General features: G+C 39.9%; 1 protein-coding gene across 1 annotated transcript in view; it reads right to left on the bottom strand.

Annotated features, from left to right (window-relative positions):
• Positions 1–18,110, bottom strand: part of LOC124038025 (inactive tyrosine-protein kinase transmembrane receptor ROR1-like) — a 223,050-nt gene extending 204,940 nt beyond the window's left edge. The window contains exon 1 of the mRNA XM_046353389.1: positions 17,809–18,110. Coding sequence (XP_046209345.1) covers positions 17,809–17,914 — 106 coding nt within the window. The 5' untranslated portion in view covers positions 17,915–18,110. The remainder of the gene's footprint in view (positions 1–17,808) is intronic.
• Positions 18,111–18,321: the final 211 nt, after the last annotated feature.

Raw genomic sequence — 18,321 nt, 5'->3', positions numbered from 1 at the left:
CATTTCCAGAGAATAAACTTTCCTCTTTCTCCAAATACACAAACATTTCCAGAGAATAAACTTTCCTCTTTCTCCAAATACACAAACATTTCCAGAGAATAAACTTTCCTCTTTCTCCAAATACACAAACATTTCCAGAAATAAACTTTCCTCTTTCTCCAAATACACAAACATTTCCAGAGAATAAACTTTTCTCCAAATACACAAACATTTCTAAACCAAATACACAAACATTTCCAGAGAATAAACTTTCCTCTTTCTCCAAATACACAAACATTTCCAGAGAATAAACTTTCCTCTTTCTCCAAATACACAAACATTTCCAGAGAATAAACTTTCCTCTTTCTCCAAATACACAAACATTTCCAGAGAATAAACTTTCCTCTTTCTCCAAATACACAAACATTTCCAGAGAATAAACTTTCTCCAAATACTTTCTCAAATACACAAACATTTCCAGAGAATAAACTTCCTCTTTCTCCAAATACCTCTTTCTCCAAATACACAAACATTTCCAGAGAATAAACTTTCCTCTTTCTCCAAATACAAAACATTTCCAGAGAATAAACTTCTCTTTCTCCAAATACACAAACATTTCCAGAGAATAAACTTTCCTCTTTCTCCAAATACACAAACATTTCCAGAGAATAAACTTTCCTCTTTCTCCAAATACACAAACATTTCCAGAGAATAAACTTTCCTCTTTCTCCAAATACACAAACATTTCCAGAATAAAATAAAATACACAAACATTTCCTTTCCTTTCTCCAAATACACAAACATTTCCAGAGAATAAACTTTCTCTTTCTCCAAATACACAAACATTTCCAGAGAATAAACTTTCCTCTTTCTCCAAATACACAAACATTTCCAGAGAATAAACTTTCCTCTTTCTCCAAATACACAAACATTTCTAAACCAAATACACAAACATTTCCAGAGAATAAACTTTCCTCTTTCTCCAAATACACAAACATTTCCAGAGAATAAACTTTCCTCTTTCTCCAAATACACAAACATTTCCAGAGAATAAACTTTCCTCTTTCTCCAAATACACAAACATTTCCAGAGAATAAACTTTCCTCTTTCTCCAAATACACAAACATTTCCAGAGAATAAACTTTCCTCTTTCTCCAAATACACAAACATTTCCAGAGAATAAACTTTCCTCTTTCTCCAAATACACAAACATTTCCAGAGAATAAACTTTCATCTTTCTCCAAATACACAAACATTTTCAGAGAATAAACTTTCCTCTTTCTCCAAATACACAAACATTTCCAGAGAATAAACCTCTTTCTCCAAATACACAAACATTTCCAGGCGCCTCAACAGGCAGATTACTCATGACCCAACTTTGGTCGTCCTTTCTTTGACGCACAGAAGCAACACCAATCGACCTCAATTATCCTCCCTAAAACAATGGGATGAAAATGGCCTAGACTTCCCCCAATCCTGTTATAAATGCCTCTCATTGAGCTGCTACGACATACACGGCGCATTCGGTGGCCAGAGTCGGCGTGTCCAACCACTGGCTTAGACCTAACCCTCTTTAAAGGAACTAATCTTCAAAGAGGGTAGATTTCCTAACCTTCAGACTACAGCAGGATTAAAGTTTGTATGGCTACTGAAACTAATTACCAACCAATAAAAGAAGAGAAGAGTTAAACACACGTTTGTATGTTAAACAAACAGGGTAAAATGAAGGCGGAGTACTGCTAAACAGCTTAACGTGGAGGCCAAGCAGGTTCAGTACAAAAAAGCACACACAAATATATAGTACCGCCAAATCAACTTTGCCCTCTTAAGCCTATGTTCCTCTCTCTACTCACAGAGACTGTGGTAATAAGGAACCATGGTAATAAAGAAGTGTTTTTTTTTTTGCCTTAACATAGCTCCGTAATGAACACAAATCATTAGAGGCCCGTGAAATGACATTTCCTGCAATCCAAACTGGCCTGTTTTAGCGCTCAGGGTGCTAGTTAGCCAGACGTTATTCTCACCAGAAACACCTGTAGAGAGGAGAGTGCTACCTCAACTCAACAACTCACCAGGAGAGAGAGAGCGAGAGAGAGTGAGCGAGAGAGAGCGAGAGAGAAACAGTGAAAGAGAAACAGTGACTGTCACGAGGGAAATGAACATGGTATTTTGGGGCCTTCAAAAAGTATTCATACCCCTTGACTTATTCCACATTTTGATGTGTTACACCCTGAATTCAAAATGGTTTAAATATTTGTTTTTCCTCGCACCCACCTACATACAATACTCCATAATGACAAAGTGAAAACATGTATTGAGACATTTTTGCAAAAAATATCTAATTTACATAAGTATTCACACCCCTGAGTCAATACATTTTAGAATCACCATTGGCAGCGATTACAGCTGTGAGTCTTTCTGGGTAAGTCTCTAAGAGCTTTGCACACCTGGATTGTACAATATTTTCACGTTATTCTTTAAAAACAATATTCAAGCTCTGTGAAGTTGGTTGTTGATCATTGCTTTCAAGCCAATTTAAGTCACACTGTAATTAGGCCACTCAGGAACATACAACGTCTTCTTGGTAAGCAACTCCAGTGTTTTAGGTTATTGTCCTGCTGAAAGGTGAATTTGTCTCCCAGTGTCTGTTGGAAAGCAGACTGAACCAGGTTTTCCAGGTGCTTAACTCTATTCTGTTTCTTTTTATCCTAAAAAATCCCCTACTCCTTGACGATGACAATCATACCCATAACATGATGCAGCCACCACCACACTTTGTATTCAGGACATAAAGTTAATTTAAGTTATTTTATTGCTAAAAATATTTCAGTTTTAATTCAGTGCCTTTTTGCAAACAGGATGCATGTTTTGAAATATTTTTATTCTGCACAGGTTTTCCTTCTTTTCACTCTGTCATTTAGGTTGGTATTGTGGAGTAACTACAATGTTGTTGATCCATCCTCAGTTTTCTCCCATCACAGCCATTGAACTCCATAACTTTTTTAAAGTCACCATTGGCCTCACTGTGCACAGCAAATTGTCCAGTGTTGCTTTTTCAGTGTGACATTTCTAGTGTTGATTCAAGAGTTAAATTAAATTTTTACGAGTGAAATGAGCACTCAGTGGTGTAAAAGAACCCCCAGTGTTGGTGTTAATAATTAGAGTTATTGTTCTACACTGTGGAGAGTAAAACAGTAAAACCACACCACACCCATCATTATCATATTTCCCAGCATGCTCTATTGCATCAACACAAAGATAAATAACATACATTTTTCTAAACTAATCCAATGAGTTAGTTAGATTTTTTGCACTTGTTACTGAAATAGTTGTTCTGGTTTAAAATAGTTTAAGTAGTGTTTTAGGTGAGTTTCCTAGTCAATTGCCCACTGTTGGCTATCCTAACTCTGGCTGGATTCCAAGAGGAATTACACATCACCTTGCAAGTAGTGGTGTGACATTTGATACCTGAGCGCTGACGCATGTGTCAAAATCACTAAGCGGTTTACTTCCGAGCAGTGTGCGGATTCTTCTTTATCAGAAGAACGTCAAAATGGCGTCCTTCACTTTGTCGAACAACCACCGGTGTGGTATTGGCTGAGAGGAAGAGGGAGGCCTCGAGAGGCTTAGTAGCATAGCCTTTCTTTCCATTGAATACAGGCGGTTGACGTCAAACATCCTCATTGAATATTCAGGAAGTATTACAATATGAGATGTATCCACCAATCCAAAGAAAGGATAGGAGGTAGCAGGACAACCCGCCGTGCCACTTTGTGGACAACGACTCCCATTGTTAAGGCGGAGAGACATGAATCTCGTCAGTATATCCAGAATCTTTGGTATTGGTTTTGGTAGAAGACAAAAAGGCTACCCTGTGCACATGCTACAGCGTGTCATTTGTTTTAAATTATTTTGACCAGCAGGTGCCACTATTGTAACATTAAAACGTGTTGATCAAAGCCTCGAGTAATGAACCTACTTTTGACACAATTGGATGTAAATGCTCAATGTTTAAAGGAATAATTCATCCCAAATTCCTATAATTAACACTGTTAAATAACACTAATATCTGAAAGCAATGTTTTCTGTGAACAAATGTTTCATTTTGTTGTAATAAGAAGATTGGTAAAACTGTGATTTTTTTTTGGGGGGGGGGGTCTGTTTCAGCTCAAGTCTATTACAAAACCCACAATGCAATGATCTCCCTCTCCCTGGGCTGACGAGCTGGCTAGCTATGGAGCTAGCTAGAAAACATAGCTACACACAATAATACCAAATATCAATATCAGCATGTGAAGCAGCTAGCTTGCTGTAAAATCACCTAAACAAATAGCACTATCAATTTAGAAGTTTATCTCACAGAGTTTGTCTCTGCCACTGAGCTCTAAATGGAATCTCTGCCAAGAGCGAGACCAGCATGATGTTGCTTTCCCACAGGGGAGGAGATTATTTTAACACCAGTACAGTGGGACTCATATGTTCACTGAAAATGAAAACTCTGAAAATGTACTTTCAGAGTTAAATTTACACCATTGATTTTGCTGTGTGAAATCTCAGAGTGGTTTCCCTCCTCTCCGGCAACTGAGTTAGGAAGGACGCCAGTATCTTTGTAGTGGGACTCATATGTTCACTGAAAATCAGTGACATTTACTTTCAGAGTTAAATTTACACCATAGATTTTGCTGTGTGAAATCCCAGAGTGGTTTCCCTCCTCTCCGGCAACTGAGTTAGGAAGGACGCCAGTATCTTTGTAGTGACTGTGTGTATTGATACACAATCCGAAGTGTAAGTAATAACTTCACCATACTCAAAGGGACATTCAATATCAGTTTATTTGACCCATCTACCAATAGGTGCCCTTTGTGAGGCATTGGAAACCCTCCCTGGTCTTTGTGGTTGAATCTGTGTTTGAAATTCACTGCTCGACTGAGGGATCTTACAGCTAATTGTATGTGTGGCGTACAGAGATGAGGTAGTCATTCAAAAGTCATGTTAAACACTATTATTGCATAGAGAGTGAGTCCATGAACCTTATTATGTTACTTGTTATGCAAATCTTTACTCCTGAACTTATTTAGGCTTGCCATAACAAAAGGGGTTGAATACTTATTGACTCAAGACATTTCAGCTTTTCATTTTTAATTCATTTGTAAACATTTCTAAAAACATAATTACACTTTGACATTATCCATTTTAAATTCAGGCTGTAACACAACTAAATGTGGAACACGTCAAGTGGTGCGAATACTTTCTGAAGGCACTGTATTCTATTAATCAAGTGATGTGAACTAACACATTTCTGATTCCTGGGACTAAACTGATGGTCCAGTGGTTTTCACAGCGCAAGCAGAATGTTTGAGGTGGGGGAGAGAACAGAACAGAAGCTGGATTTCGAAAGCTCAAACCGTCGCCCATCCTTTCTGCCTTTTTCCTCTCACACAGAACACAGTGAGTAAACACACCCAGCCATGCCAAGAACAGCATGCCAGTCAACTCAGATAACAGCAGCCAAGTGTGGATCCACAGCCAAACCGAACAGTACACCAGCCAGGTACAGTAGAGCTGCGACACCATGAGGGTGAGGGAGTGGGACAGAAATGGGGGGGAAAAAGGAGAACGAGCTAGTAAGTGGGAGAAAGAGAAAGAAAAGAGAGAGACAGCAAGAGAGTGATCCTGGGATGAGTTTGGGGGGGAAAAATGGAATAGGGAGAAAGAAAGAGGGATAGAAGGAAAAAAGAGAGAGAGCAAGAGAGAGAAGGAGAGTGATCCTTGGGGTGATTTTAGTTTAAGAGCTAGGAGTGGCAGCAGCGGGTGCCTGCCAAGTGCCAAGGCATCCCCATCCAAAGCCATGATGTCATGGGTGGCAGGGAGAAGGCAAGGAGGTTACCCTTCCTCAGACAGACTGTTTCTCAGATATACGAGCCAGCCAGCCAGCCAACATTAGCCCCATCACCAGTCACCACAACCACTGCTACTCTAGCTCTGCTCTGCTCTGGGGAAGCATATATGAGTGATCTGTTCCTAAATGGACATGATGCTGTGGGAAATTATGAATGCATAAAAGCCCTTCTTTATGGAGAGAAACCTGATGCTGCCTGTCACATCTTTGGGAAAATGTTTTTTTTAAACTTAATAAGGACAGAGCAAGGAAAAATGAAGGAATAAATTTATGAAGGGTAAATTGCATGTATATTTTCATTTTAAAATAAATATTAATCTTTGGCTAAGAATCCTGTTCAGTATTTTTTTTAATCAGCTGTGAGAGAGCGTGGAAACGTACAAAGGCCTAATTTTAAGGGGACAAGAGATTTTGCCTGTCTGCATGCAACGCGTTCCATAACTTCTTTGTGATAGGGGGCAGCATTTTCACTTTTGGATGAATAGCGAGCCCAGAGTGAACTGCCTCCTACTCAGTCCCAGATACTAATATATTATTAGTATTGGATAGAAAACACTCTGTTTGAATGATGTCTGTGAGTATAACATAACTCATATGGCAGGCAAAAACCTGAGAAAAAAATCCAACCAGGAAGTGGGAAATCTGAGGTTTGTAGTTTTTCAACTCAGCCCCCATTGAAGATACAGTGGGATATTAGTTATGTTTCACTTCCCAAGGCTTCCACTAGATGTCAACAGTATTTAGAAACTGTTTTGAGGATTCTACTCTAAAGGAGGGGCACATAAGAGCTCTTTGAGTGAGTGGTCTGGCAGAGTGCCACAGCCTAGGTCTGGCGCGCTCACGTGAAAGGTAGCTACGTTCCACTTCATTTGTACAGACAAAGGAATTGTTCGGTTGGAAGATTAATGAAGTTTTATGTTAAAAACATCCTAAAGATTTATTCCATACTTAGTTTGGCATGTTTCTACGGGCTGTAACGCGCTTTTGGATTTGTTTACCAAACACCCTAACAAAAGAAGATATTTGGACATAACTGATGGACATTATCGAACAAATCAAACATTTATGGTGGAACTGGGATTCCTGTGAGTGCATTCTGATGACGATCATCAAAGGTAAGTGAATATTAATAAAAAAAATTCTGAGTAATGTTGACTACCCAATATGGCGGGTATCTTTTTGGCTGCTTTGTTGCCTAAAGGCTGTACTCAGATTATTGCACGGTTTGCTTTTTTGAAATCTGACACCGTGGTTGCATTAAGGAGAAGATTATCTAAAGTTCCACGTACAATAGTCGTATCTTTATCAATGTTTATTATGAGTATTTCTGAAATTTAATGTTGCTCTCTGCACAATCACCGCATGTTTTAGAACTACTGAACGTAACGCTCCAATGTAAACTCAGATTTTTTTTAATATAAATATGAACTTTATCAAACAAAACATACATGTATTGTGTAACATGAAGTCCTATGAGTGTCATCTGATGAAGATCATCAAAGGTTAGTGATTCATTTTATCTCTATTTGTGCTTTTTGTGACTCCTCTCTTTGGCTGATTTTTTCTTCTTCTGTGGCTTGGTGGTGACCTAGCATAATCGTTTGTGGTTCTTTCGCTGTAAATCCTTTTTGAAATCAGACACTGTGGCTGGATTAACGAGGATTTTATCTTTAAAATGCTTGAGGAATTTTAATTATGAGATTTTTGTTGTTTTGAATTTGGCGCCCTACACTTTCATTGGCAGTTGCGGGGGGGGGGGGTTCCCCAGTCCTAGACAGGATAACCAGGTTAACCTGTCTGGGAGCTACGATATTCTAGCATATTCTATCTTGTACGGCTGAGTAGCAGGCAGCTTAATTTGGGCACGTTTTTCATCCAAGCTACCCAATACTGCCCCCTACCCCAAATAAGTTAAGGGCTCAGACACACCAATAGCGTTTGCTGGGCAAGATTACTTAGCAGCTCTGAACGTAATTTGTGAACCGGGTGTGCACCGATTTTACATGTCGAACTGCTTGAAACATTTTGGCAGTCAGATGTTGACAGGGGGTGATCCCTAAAACACAGCACACTGAATGATCGGCAGACGAACGCTAGACTTCCCGAATGATAGGCCCACATTCGGTGCAGTGTTTGAGAGCCTTAAGTCCTTAATACAATGCAAACAGGCTTAAGAAATGTACACTAACATATTTACAGTGGAATTTCTTTAAATGTAATTTTATACCTTTCAGTGAAATGTACATATATTTTTACTACATTGGCATAATGCCTACATTATTGCATAGCCTAAACAACCCATGGGGTGCATTGATGCATGCCTAATAATGGCACCTTTTAAGTATCTTCTTAAATAATCAATGTCATTCTATCAAATAACTGATCATTTCGGCACATTTTTGACACTGAGTCAAGGGATCCAGGCCCTTAGCTACAATAGGAGTTTTAAATAACAAGTCAGATATACAGCAAAGAGCCAACCTCCCTTTTCCATATCTGTTAAACTCTTGAGCCCATGGATATGCAGAGGAGGTTTTTCTCTCCGCCATGCCCTCACCTCCACTGTGCAATGTAGAGTCAGTAATTACAGGAAGGGGTTTTCCACGCTTGGCTTCAGTTCGTAATGAAGAAACTTTAGGAAACCCTCTCTCTAGCACAGAGAGGGCAGAGACAAAACGAGGACATGACAAAGGAACGTGAATACGTATGCTTAAATAACACGAGGTTGCAAGGGGAGAGAGACATACGCTGGAACGGAAAACTGTCATTTATACAGTCAGTTTAGGCATTATCATCAGTGAAACACTTGGGAACCTTTTACTGCAGCATACTGTTAAAGATGGTGCATTGTGGGAAATTGCTGTAATTCCACCCCACAGAATTCAGTACCGTATCTTTACAGTGGCAAAAAAAATAGAACAATACCATGCACCCACGAGAGGTCCATCTGGCTCATTAACATATTTTGAGGCATGTCTGGTAAGAGGTTATATTTGTTACACCCGTGAGTAAGAATGCTGTACCAATTTAACTCTTATGTGGTTATAATGCCTTATCAATATATTAACGCTAGGAGACAGATTGAAGTGGCAACAAATCTTAAACTTTAACTGGATGATAGTTCTGCTGTGTCCTTTTGGTCTAGTTACCCTGTAGACGCTGCCAGTTTTAAAGCCTCTAGAATTGCAAGTAATAAAAAATACCATCTATAGTGGTCAAAAGGTCTTTGGTGCTCCGAAAAGTAGTGATGGGAAACTAACCTTCCTTAAGGTTTGAAGTTCCAGCCAATTCTGTTGAAAATAGGTTCATTAAACGAGGCTTTGCTCAACACAGCGTACACTAGTGGCACCTGCTGGTCAAAACAATTTAGAGCAGTGAGATTGTTATAGACGACGTCCCACACGCTGTAGCGCGTGCACATAGTAGCTTTTTTGTCTTCTACCAAAACCAATACCAAACCAAATCAGGTGGTTGTTCGACAAAACAAAGCTTCGAACGCCATTGATCACGTGGTTCTAATAAAGGGATACAGGCATCAGCATATTGCTTCAAAGTAAACTGCTTAGCGATTTTGACACATGCCTCGGCGCTCCGGTATCAAACGTAACCTCCCTACCAAAAAAACTGTCATGTATTCTGCAGGGTGGAATTACAGTACCATTCGAAATAAAGCAATTCTTTCCCCGCCCACAACATTTTCCCACAATGCACTATAATTTACAGTATGAAACGTTTCAGAGTATTTTATTGTAATACAAAATATTATATAATTTAAAGTTTTCTGTAACAGTGTAGCTCTGCTACTACTCCCAGTTGCTTCACTACAATCACTCACTACAAGCCCAAACATACAATAATCATAACTTGAGGAAAGAGACTGAGGGTAAACTTTTTTTTTTTTTAAATGGATGTCTTATGGTGGTCGTATTAAATTTGTTCATCTAATCCACATCCATCAGTTTTATGTAACAATCCACAAGAATTCTATAACCATCAATTAAACAATAAGCCAAGATAAGTCATCTTCCAAACATTGTGTATGTTGAGCAATACTGCCATATAAACTTGGCAAACATCTGAGGTTATTAACAAAAGGGAAATAGGTAATTGCTATTGCATGACATACTTTACACACTGTTGTTTGAAAGTAACAAGGGGCGTGGAGTGTATGATTTATGACTTAGTGCTGATTAATAGGTGTGTGACTTTCTTTTCTTTCCAGATGCTTCAAACTGGACCCAAATTGTCCCAAACACACACACACACACACACACACACACACACACACACACACACACACACACACACACACACACACACACACACACACACACACACACACACACACACACACACACACACACACACACACACACACACACTACATCTGTTTCACACGTATAGTTAATCTTCCACATTCCTGGAAGTCTGAGAAGGCTTTTAAAGATGCACTAGTGGATGGCTGAGTTACTGTACCATGCATTAGGAGAAGAGATGAGAAAGGGGTATAAGAGCTCAGCTATCAGAGCTGAGGAGGGCGAGGACTTTTCAGTCTCCCTGAAAGAGACAGAGTCCACGGGGTGAGTTTTTTCAAAGGTAAAGTGCCTTTAATGTCAACATTCTGTCTCGTTCAAAATCTGCCGTCGAGGTAGTTCCACCCAAATGATTTATAGCCCTCTGACTGTTATGAAAGAGTAAGAGAATGAGACTGTATCACGGCCGATTCCGAATAGCTGTTTCTTTCCACTCCTCTTTTCCAGTCTGCTGGTTGAGATGTGAAATGGTTACGAGGGGGTGAGTTTTCCTCCTCCTCTGTTCCATTATAAAACCCCATGTGAAGAGGGGTTATAACTCAGACAGTGAAGTATCTTGGGTTAACATTCTGGGCTCCTGACTCTAGTCTGAGAGAGAGAGTGGCATTCCAGAATATGGCTTTAGAAAGCTCTGCCTCCTCCAACCATTGTAAATAATATCCAAAACCAGTAGGGAGGACTGGTGTAATCCAAACAAACCCAGACACATCTTCTAGCTGGAGATTAATCACACATAGACAAACTGGGTAACAAACGAAAATCCTATTTGATTCACATGAGGGCAAACCAAAATTGGAAATGAATGTCCAATGTCCTCCGTTCCAAACTATCCAATACTTCACACAAGGCCACAGACACCTGGGCATCTTCCTCCTACAGACAGCAGTTATGAAGGTTATATAGAGCAGTTAAAAAGTGTATATAGAGTCATGGGATGTTTATAACCTTTCACAGGTTAAGTGTGGAGAAGGAGGAGAATGAATGTTTTGCTTCAGTCCTATTCGCCCGAGACTAGTATTACTACAGAACATTGGTTATGTAATTGTTACCCCAGCAGGTCAGTCTTTCCGGTGGACAATTCGAACGGGACTAGTATTACTACAGGACATTGGTTATGTAATTGTTACCCCAGCATGTCCGTCTTTCCGGTGGACAATTCGAACGGGATTAGTTTGACCAAACTGCCCCTGTAATTATTTGTTTCTCTCATTCACAGTTGACCGTTATGAAGGAAGCCTGGAAGCTCTTCTAGGCTTCCTTAGACCCACCTCAATTTGCATAACATCCCAACAGATCCATAGATGACGCAATCTTAATTACACTCCACACTACCCTCATCCACCTAGATAAGAGGAATGCCTATGTGAAAATGCTGTTCATTCACTACAGCTCAGCGTTCAACACCATTGTCCCCTCCAAGCTCGTAACCAGATCACCTCCATCTGCAACTGGATCCTGGATGTCCTGATGGGCCGACCCCAGATGGTGAGGGTAGGCGACATCACCTCCGCCACACTGACCCTAAACACAGAGGCCCCACACGGGTGTGTGCTTAGTCCCCTACTGTACTCCCTGTTCACCCATGACTGCGTGGCCATGCACGACTCCAACACCATCATTAAGTTTGCTGACGACGCGACGGTGGAAGGGCTGATCACCGGCGACGATGAGTCGGTCTACAGAGAGGAGGTCAGTGACCTGGCAGTGTGGTGCCAGAACAACAACCTCAACATCAGTAAGACCAAGGAGCTGATCGGGGACTACAGGAAACGGGAGGGCGAGCACACCCCCTTCCACAGGGCCGCAGTGGAGCAGGTCGAGAGCTTCAAGTTCCTCTGTGTCCAAATCCCTAAAGACTTAAAATGGTCCAAACACATGCGCCCAGTCGTGAAGAAGGCGTGACAGCACCTCTTCCCCTTCGGAAGTTTGAAAAGGTTTTACAGCTGTACCATTGAGAGCATTTTTACTGGCTGCATCACTGCCTGGTATGGTAACAGCACCGCCCTCGATTGCATGGAGCTACATAGGGTGGTGTGGACAGCCCAGTACATCACTGGGGCCGAGCTCCCTGCAATCCAGAACATCTATAACAGGCAGCGAGGTAGGAAGGCGCGGAAAATCGTTAAAGGCTCCAACCACCCAAGTCATAGAGTATTCTCTCTACTTCCGCACGGCAAGCGGTACCGGCGCATCAAGCCTGGCAACAACAGGCTCTTGAACAGCTTCTATCCCCAATCAATAAGACTGATAAACAGCTAACAAAATAGCTACACAGACTATTTCAGTTAACCTTGTATCTTTATTGACCTTTAGGTTTTCCACTGTCTATGCACACTCACTCCAGCATCTGCTCACTCACATATAACTCTACACACACGCACACCCACTCACATACAAGCTGCTGCTACTCTGTTTATTATATATCCTGTTGCCTAGTCACCTTCCCCCTATACATATCTACCTCCATCACTCCAGTATCCCTGTCTCCTTACCCTTATACCTATCCACCTCCATCACTCCAGTATCCCTGTCACCTTACCCTTATACATATCCACCTCTATCACTCCAGTATCCCTGTCACCTTACCCTTATACATATCCACCTCCATCACTCCAGTATCCCTGTCTCCTTACCCTTATACCCATCCACCTCCATCACTCCAGTATCCCTGTCACATTACCCTTATACATATCTACCTCTATCACTCCAGTATCCCTGTCACCTTACCCTTATACATATCCACCTCCATCACTCCACAATCCCTGTCTCCTTACCCTTATACATATCTACCTCCATCACTCCAGTATCCCTGTCTCCTTACCCTTATACATATCTACCTCCATCACTCCAGTATCCCTGCACATTGTAAATAAGGTATTGGAACTGACCCTGTATATCGTATGCTTACTTTCTTATTGTGTTCTTCATATTTCTTCTTATTTCTGGTGGATGTTATTGTTATTGTCATTGTTATTAATGAATTATTGCATTGTTGGGTTTTGAGTTTGCAAGAAAGCATTTCACCATACTTGTGCATGTGACATTAAAACTTGAAATGCGTTAATACTGCCCTGCCGAAAATAAAAAGGTGAAATGAGGTGGACTTTTTGTCTTAAAAATAAACAACAATTGGAGTGCCGCCATTTCCCAATGTTCTTGAACTCGGCATTTCATTTGAAGTCATTACTCTCAGCATCAGTCAGTACTGTATCACTGAGTTTGCTTTAAAACCAATTTGATGTCCCCTATTTAGGGGACTAGTGGCGGTTCTAGAACAGTTCCAACAGTCTTTTTTTGTACAGGGAGGTCTGTGAACGGCACAACATCCATTTCTGTATACTCAGCTAAATAGCAGAGTCTCCCCTTTCAGCTGAACCTGCCTAAGAGGAGCTGAGATGGAGAATGTGAAATCTGACACCTTATTTGCATAGGGAGTGACATGTCAACTTTTCTAGCCTATCCAGACAAAGGCTAGATTTATTCTGATTGTGAAGCTCAGAGCCCTGCATGGGATATGGCATATCAAAAGGGAGAGCCTAGGGAATGCAGCACTGTAACAAATTGCTGTAAGTTTACAGCAAACCTTTCCAAGTTAGCTACTGTAATTCTATATTAGAGAACTGTACATAGCAATGCATTATGGGGGTTCAATGGCATTCTGCGACACTTTACTGTACAGTAAAGTATTGTATAACCTGTTTTGCTGTATTTTTGTTTTTATCTGTCTCATTAACACATTTGGATGCATGCCTTGTAAGAGGCTATATTTGTTGCACCCATTAGTGAGAATGATGTACCCCACAGAATACAGTACCATACAATTACAAAAATATATTATTCCTGTAAATTTACAGTAACTTACTGGCTACTGTGTTGCCAGTAATTTACTGTAAGTCAATAACACCCCATAGAATACAGTACCATACTGTAGTGATGGTGGAATGAAGCTTCCTGAACCATTGAGCATTTCCAGATGATCGTGTTGAAAATAGATTCATTACTCGAGGCTTTGATCAACAAAGGGCATACTAGCGGCACCTGCTGGTCAAAATAATTTAGAACAGCCATATTATTATAGATGACGTCTCACACGCCGTAGTGTGTGCACAGTGTGGCCTTTTTCTCTTCTACTAAAACTAATGCCAAACCAAATCAGGTGGTTGTTCGACAAAACGAATCTTCGGACATCATTGATCACGTGCTTCTGATAAAGAGAACCAAGCATTGGCACACTGCTTCGAAATAAACTGCTTTAAGATGTCTTTAGGATATCCAGTATCAAACGTAACATCACTACCATACTGTATTTTTGGAATCTAAAAACCTTTTCCTGTAAATTTACAGTAATTTACTGGCTACTGTGCTGCCAGTAATTTACTGTAAATCAGTACCACCCCCACAGAATACATTACCATACTGTAATTTTGGAATGCCAAAAACCTTTTGTGGCTGCACGGTATTGCTGTGGTCATGAACACATTTTGAGGCGTGTCTTGTGCGAGGCTATACTTGTTGCACCCATCAGTGAGAGTGCTGTACCAATTTAAGTGATATGTGGTTAGTAGTTCCCTAACTGTTATGTGTATATTGGAAACAGATCAGAAGGGTATGAGGTATCAAACCTTTAATGGTTGAGTGTTTAGCCACATCCTTTTGATTCATGTACTCACTGCCGGTTTAGAAGCCTTTGTTCAACCCTCTACAGGTGCAAGTGATATAAAATGCTAAATATTAATTGGTGTGATATAATTACATATTCACTGCAAGCGATTGCTGTAATTTTACTACAATTTAACAATAAAGTGCTGTTTTGCTGTATATTTACTGCAGCATTCTGTAAATAAAAAACTATAGACATTTTGTGGGAGGGGAAGAATTGGTGGCTCATTAACACATTTTGTTAATGTGGTTGTTAACATTTTGATATGTGGTTGTAGTGCACGAAAAAAAAATATTATTTAGGGAACAGAAAGTGATACCAGGTCTTAAACTGTTGATGATTGACTATTAAACTGTGTCCTTTTGATGTGTTTTGCCCTATAATCACAGCTGTTTGGGAGCCTTTGTTAATTCCTCTGCAAGTGATATGAAACACCAAATATTCCTAAATATGAGGTAATATACAAATACCTAACAGCCAAACTGCTTGCATTAATCTCATGTATTTACAGTAAAATACTGTAAGATATCATAATTACAGTAGCATTTACTTTCTGACAGTATTGCACTGTGTCATTACTCTGCTTTTTACAGTAACTTACAGGAAGCATTACCATCAATATTACTATAAAGTACTTTGCACTAATGATGAGGAAATAAAGCTTCCTGAAGCATTTTTGGTTTTCCAGCCAATTGTGTAGAAAATAGGTTCACTACTTGAGGCTTTGATACACATAGTGTATTCTCCCACACCTGCCAGTCACAAACATTTAGAGCAACATCCTCATTATAGATGACGTCCCACACCAAAGCAATCAGGTGGTTGTTCAACAACACTTCGGATAAAGTCATACAGGAATCAGCATACTGCTTAACGATTTCAACACACGCCTCGGAGATCCAGGGTCAAACATAACATCACTATTTTGCACTAGCCAGACATGGGCAAAGAAATATCAAAAAGGTCTCTTGCGACAAATGAAGGATATTTTGAAGACCAATGCATCCTTAACTACAACAACATTCCCAGTAATGGTTACGGCAAGGTTTTACATGCTCTCTCAGTGATATGTGTTTCTTTTTTTAACAACCTTAGATGAATGCACCGACTGTAAGTCGCTCTGGACAAGAGCGTCTGCTAAATGGCCAAAATGTGGATGTTGAAAATGTGCATTTGCAAAGCACCACTGCCGGGTCTTATTCTAATGAGCTCCACCCTCAAACTATTTGCATTTGGATCAAATGTGGCCTTGTTTGGGGGCGGAGGTCAATCGAATAATATTCAGCAGTGTGCTTTGGAAGTGATCATTTTCACATTTACATTTTGGTCATTTAGCAGACGCTCACATCCAGAGCTACTTAATGTAATACAGTCAGTGTATTAAATGAAGGTAAACAAGAATAGGCCAGTCATAGCAAGTAAAAAGATTATGCTACCAGAATGTTGTAGTTAAGCGGGCTACTTGCTGGTATATATTTGTATTAGAAAATACATGTATTATAATTAAACTGTTACAAAATAGTTAATTGTAGTTGGGGCCAGGGAAATACAAATGACAAAATAGGTATTAATAATATTAAAATACCTATTTAAAATACATGTAACAGACGTCCTGCCTGTCATTGGCACTAGCTACCTGCACTGTAAATCTGCAACAGTTTACTAACCACAGTGCTTTCAATAATGCAATGTCAATTCTAGAAATAGAGTATGTTACTGTAGTCAGGAGTTCCAGTAATATGCAGTTCAAATTAAAGGTCCTGTAAATCTACCATAATTTACTGTCTTCTGTGCTGCCAGTAATTTATTGTAAATGTACAGTTACATACTGGCTACTGTGCTGCCAGTAAGTTACTGTATAAATTACAGGCCATTTTTTTACAGTGCAGCAAAAGTGGTCCCATCTCGCTGCAATATAATCAAATTTATTTATAGCTCTCAACATGAAAAAATACAAAATAATTGAGTAAAACTTGAACAAACCACTTTCTCTGGGTCACAGAGAGACAACGTCACTTTATGCTTAAAGCTGAAGTTGAAACAAGTGTGCAGACATTTGAGAGGCATCTCTGCATCACCCCGAGGATGAAGGACAGAACATTCTCTGTCATCAGTTATGTGAAATGGTGACAATTTTGTATTGTCACCATCTTTATTTTACAGAATAAAGAAAGGTGAAATCTTATAGTAATGTGTTTATAATTTGATTGTTAATATATTTAGAAAGCCCTATTGCCTCTCTTTTGATTTTTTAAATATTTTCATAATATTTGTACATGTCCTTGAGCTTGTGCCTCAAAAATGAGTACACCTCAGCAATTTATAACACTTTTTTACCAGAAAGGTGAGTTCCAGACCTTTCTAGAACTATGCATAATTACTAGTAGTACTTGTAGTTACTAGTAGGCACTCTCAATGGACCTCCAGCTGGGAGTGAGATGGTTATCCCCTCCATCATCACCTGAGAAGAGAAGTCCCTTTGTCTTTCAATACGGGAGATTATAAATCAATGTTTAAATTGGCTTTGTTTCAAATATAAAAGACTTGGCGGCGAACAATACTTGAACGTCTATTATGTAAGCACCTTCCACAGATAATGTAGCTCTTGTTGTATACAGTAAGGTATGTTATTATTAATGTAGCCTAATAAATTATAACACGTTTGTTTAAACAAGTAGCCTATTTTAAAGCCAAAGAAAACGAATTTAAAGTCCACATAACCATTTGAAAATCACCCCCCAAAAATACACGAAACAATTACAATTAAAAAGAGGAAATTAAAATTGTTGCAGACACGTCAATCGAATAGATTGATATAGGCTAGCGACCAATATACTAGATTTATGTCACCATATGAATGTCTTAAAATATGAACATTAATGCCATAAAACGTTTCGTGTTTTTCTGATGATGCGACATTACATTGTAGCACCGTAATAAAAAAGTCATAATCTTACTGGTCGCAGTCATCTCTAGAACGGCCTGGAGTAGCACGATGGCCCGGAGAATGTGGAGTTGACATCTCGGAAGACGGTCGGTCACTGTTGCCCGAGCAGGATACATTCCCCCGATTCTATTCTAATCCCTTTACATCCACTACAACCGTAAACGCACGTGTAAACGTTGATTTACAAATTGAACGGCACAAAATGTATATAACAACTGTCCACGCAGTCGTCCTTTATCCCGTGTCTGTGTGTAATGTAAAGCACGAAGTTCTTTCTCTCTCTTTCCCTCTCTCCTTCTCTCTCTCCTCCGGAGTCCCACTACTTTCCTTCGAGCTCTCAGCGCACGCTTCCAAAACGTCTATGCCGAGTGCGGCTTGCCTTGCACGAGCCATCTGGCTCTGATTAGGGTTGGATGTGTCGCCACCGTGTGTTGAAAATACATATTTCTTTGTGCAAGACCTGCAAGACCGACAAAAGAGTCTTCAGATCGCGCAGACTGTATTTTTCACATACCGTTTATGA

Source organism: Oncorhynchus gorbuscha, linkage group LG06, assembly GCF_021184085.1.
Source record: "Oncorhynchus gorbuscha isolate QuinsamMale2020 ecotype Even-year linkage group LG06, OgorEven_v1.0, whole genome shotgun sequence".
In the NCBI taxonomy this organism is placed as follows: Eukaryota; Metazoa; Chordata; class Actinopteri; order Salmoniformes; family Salmonidae; genus Oncorhynchus; species Oncorhynchus gorbuscha.
This window is presented reverse-complemented; position numbering and strand designations above follow the sequence as displayed.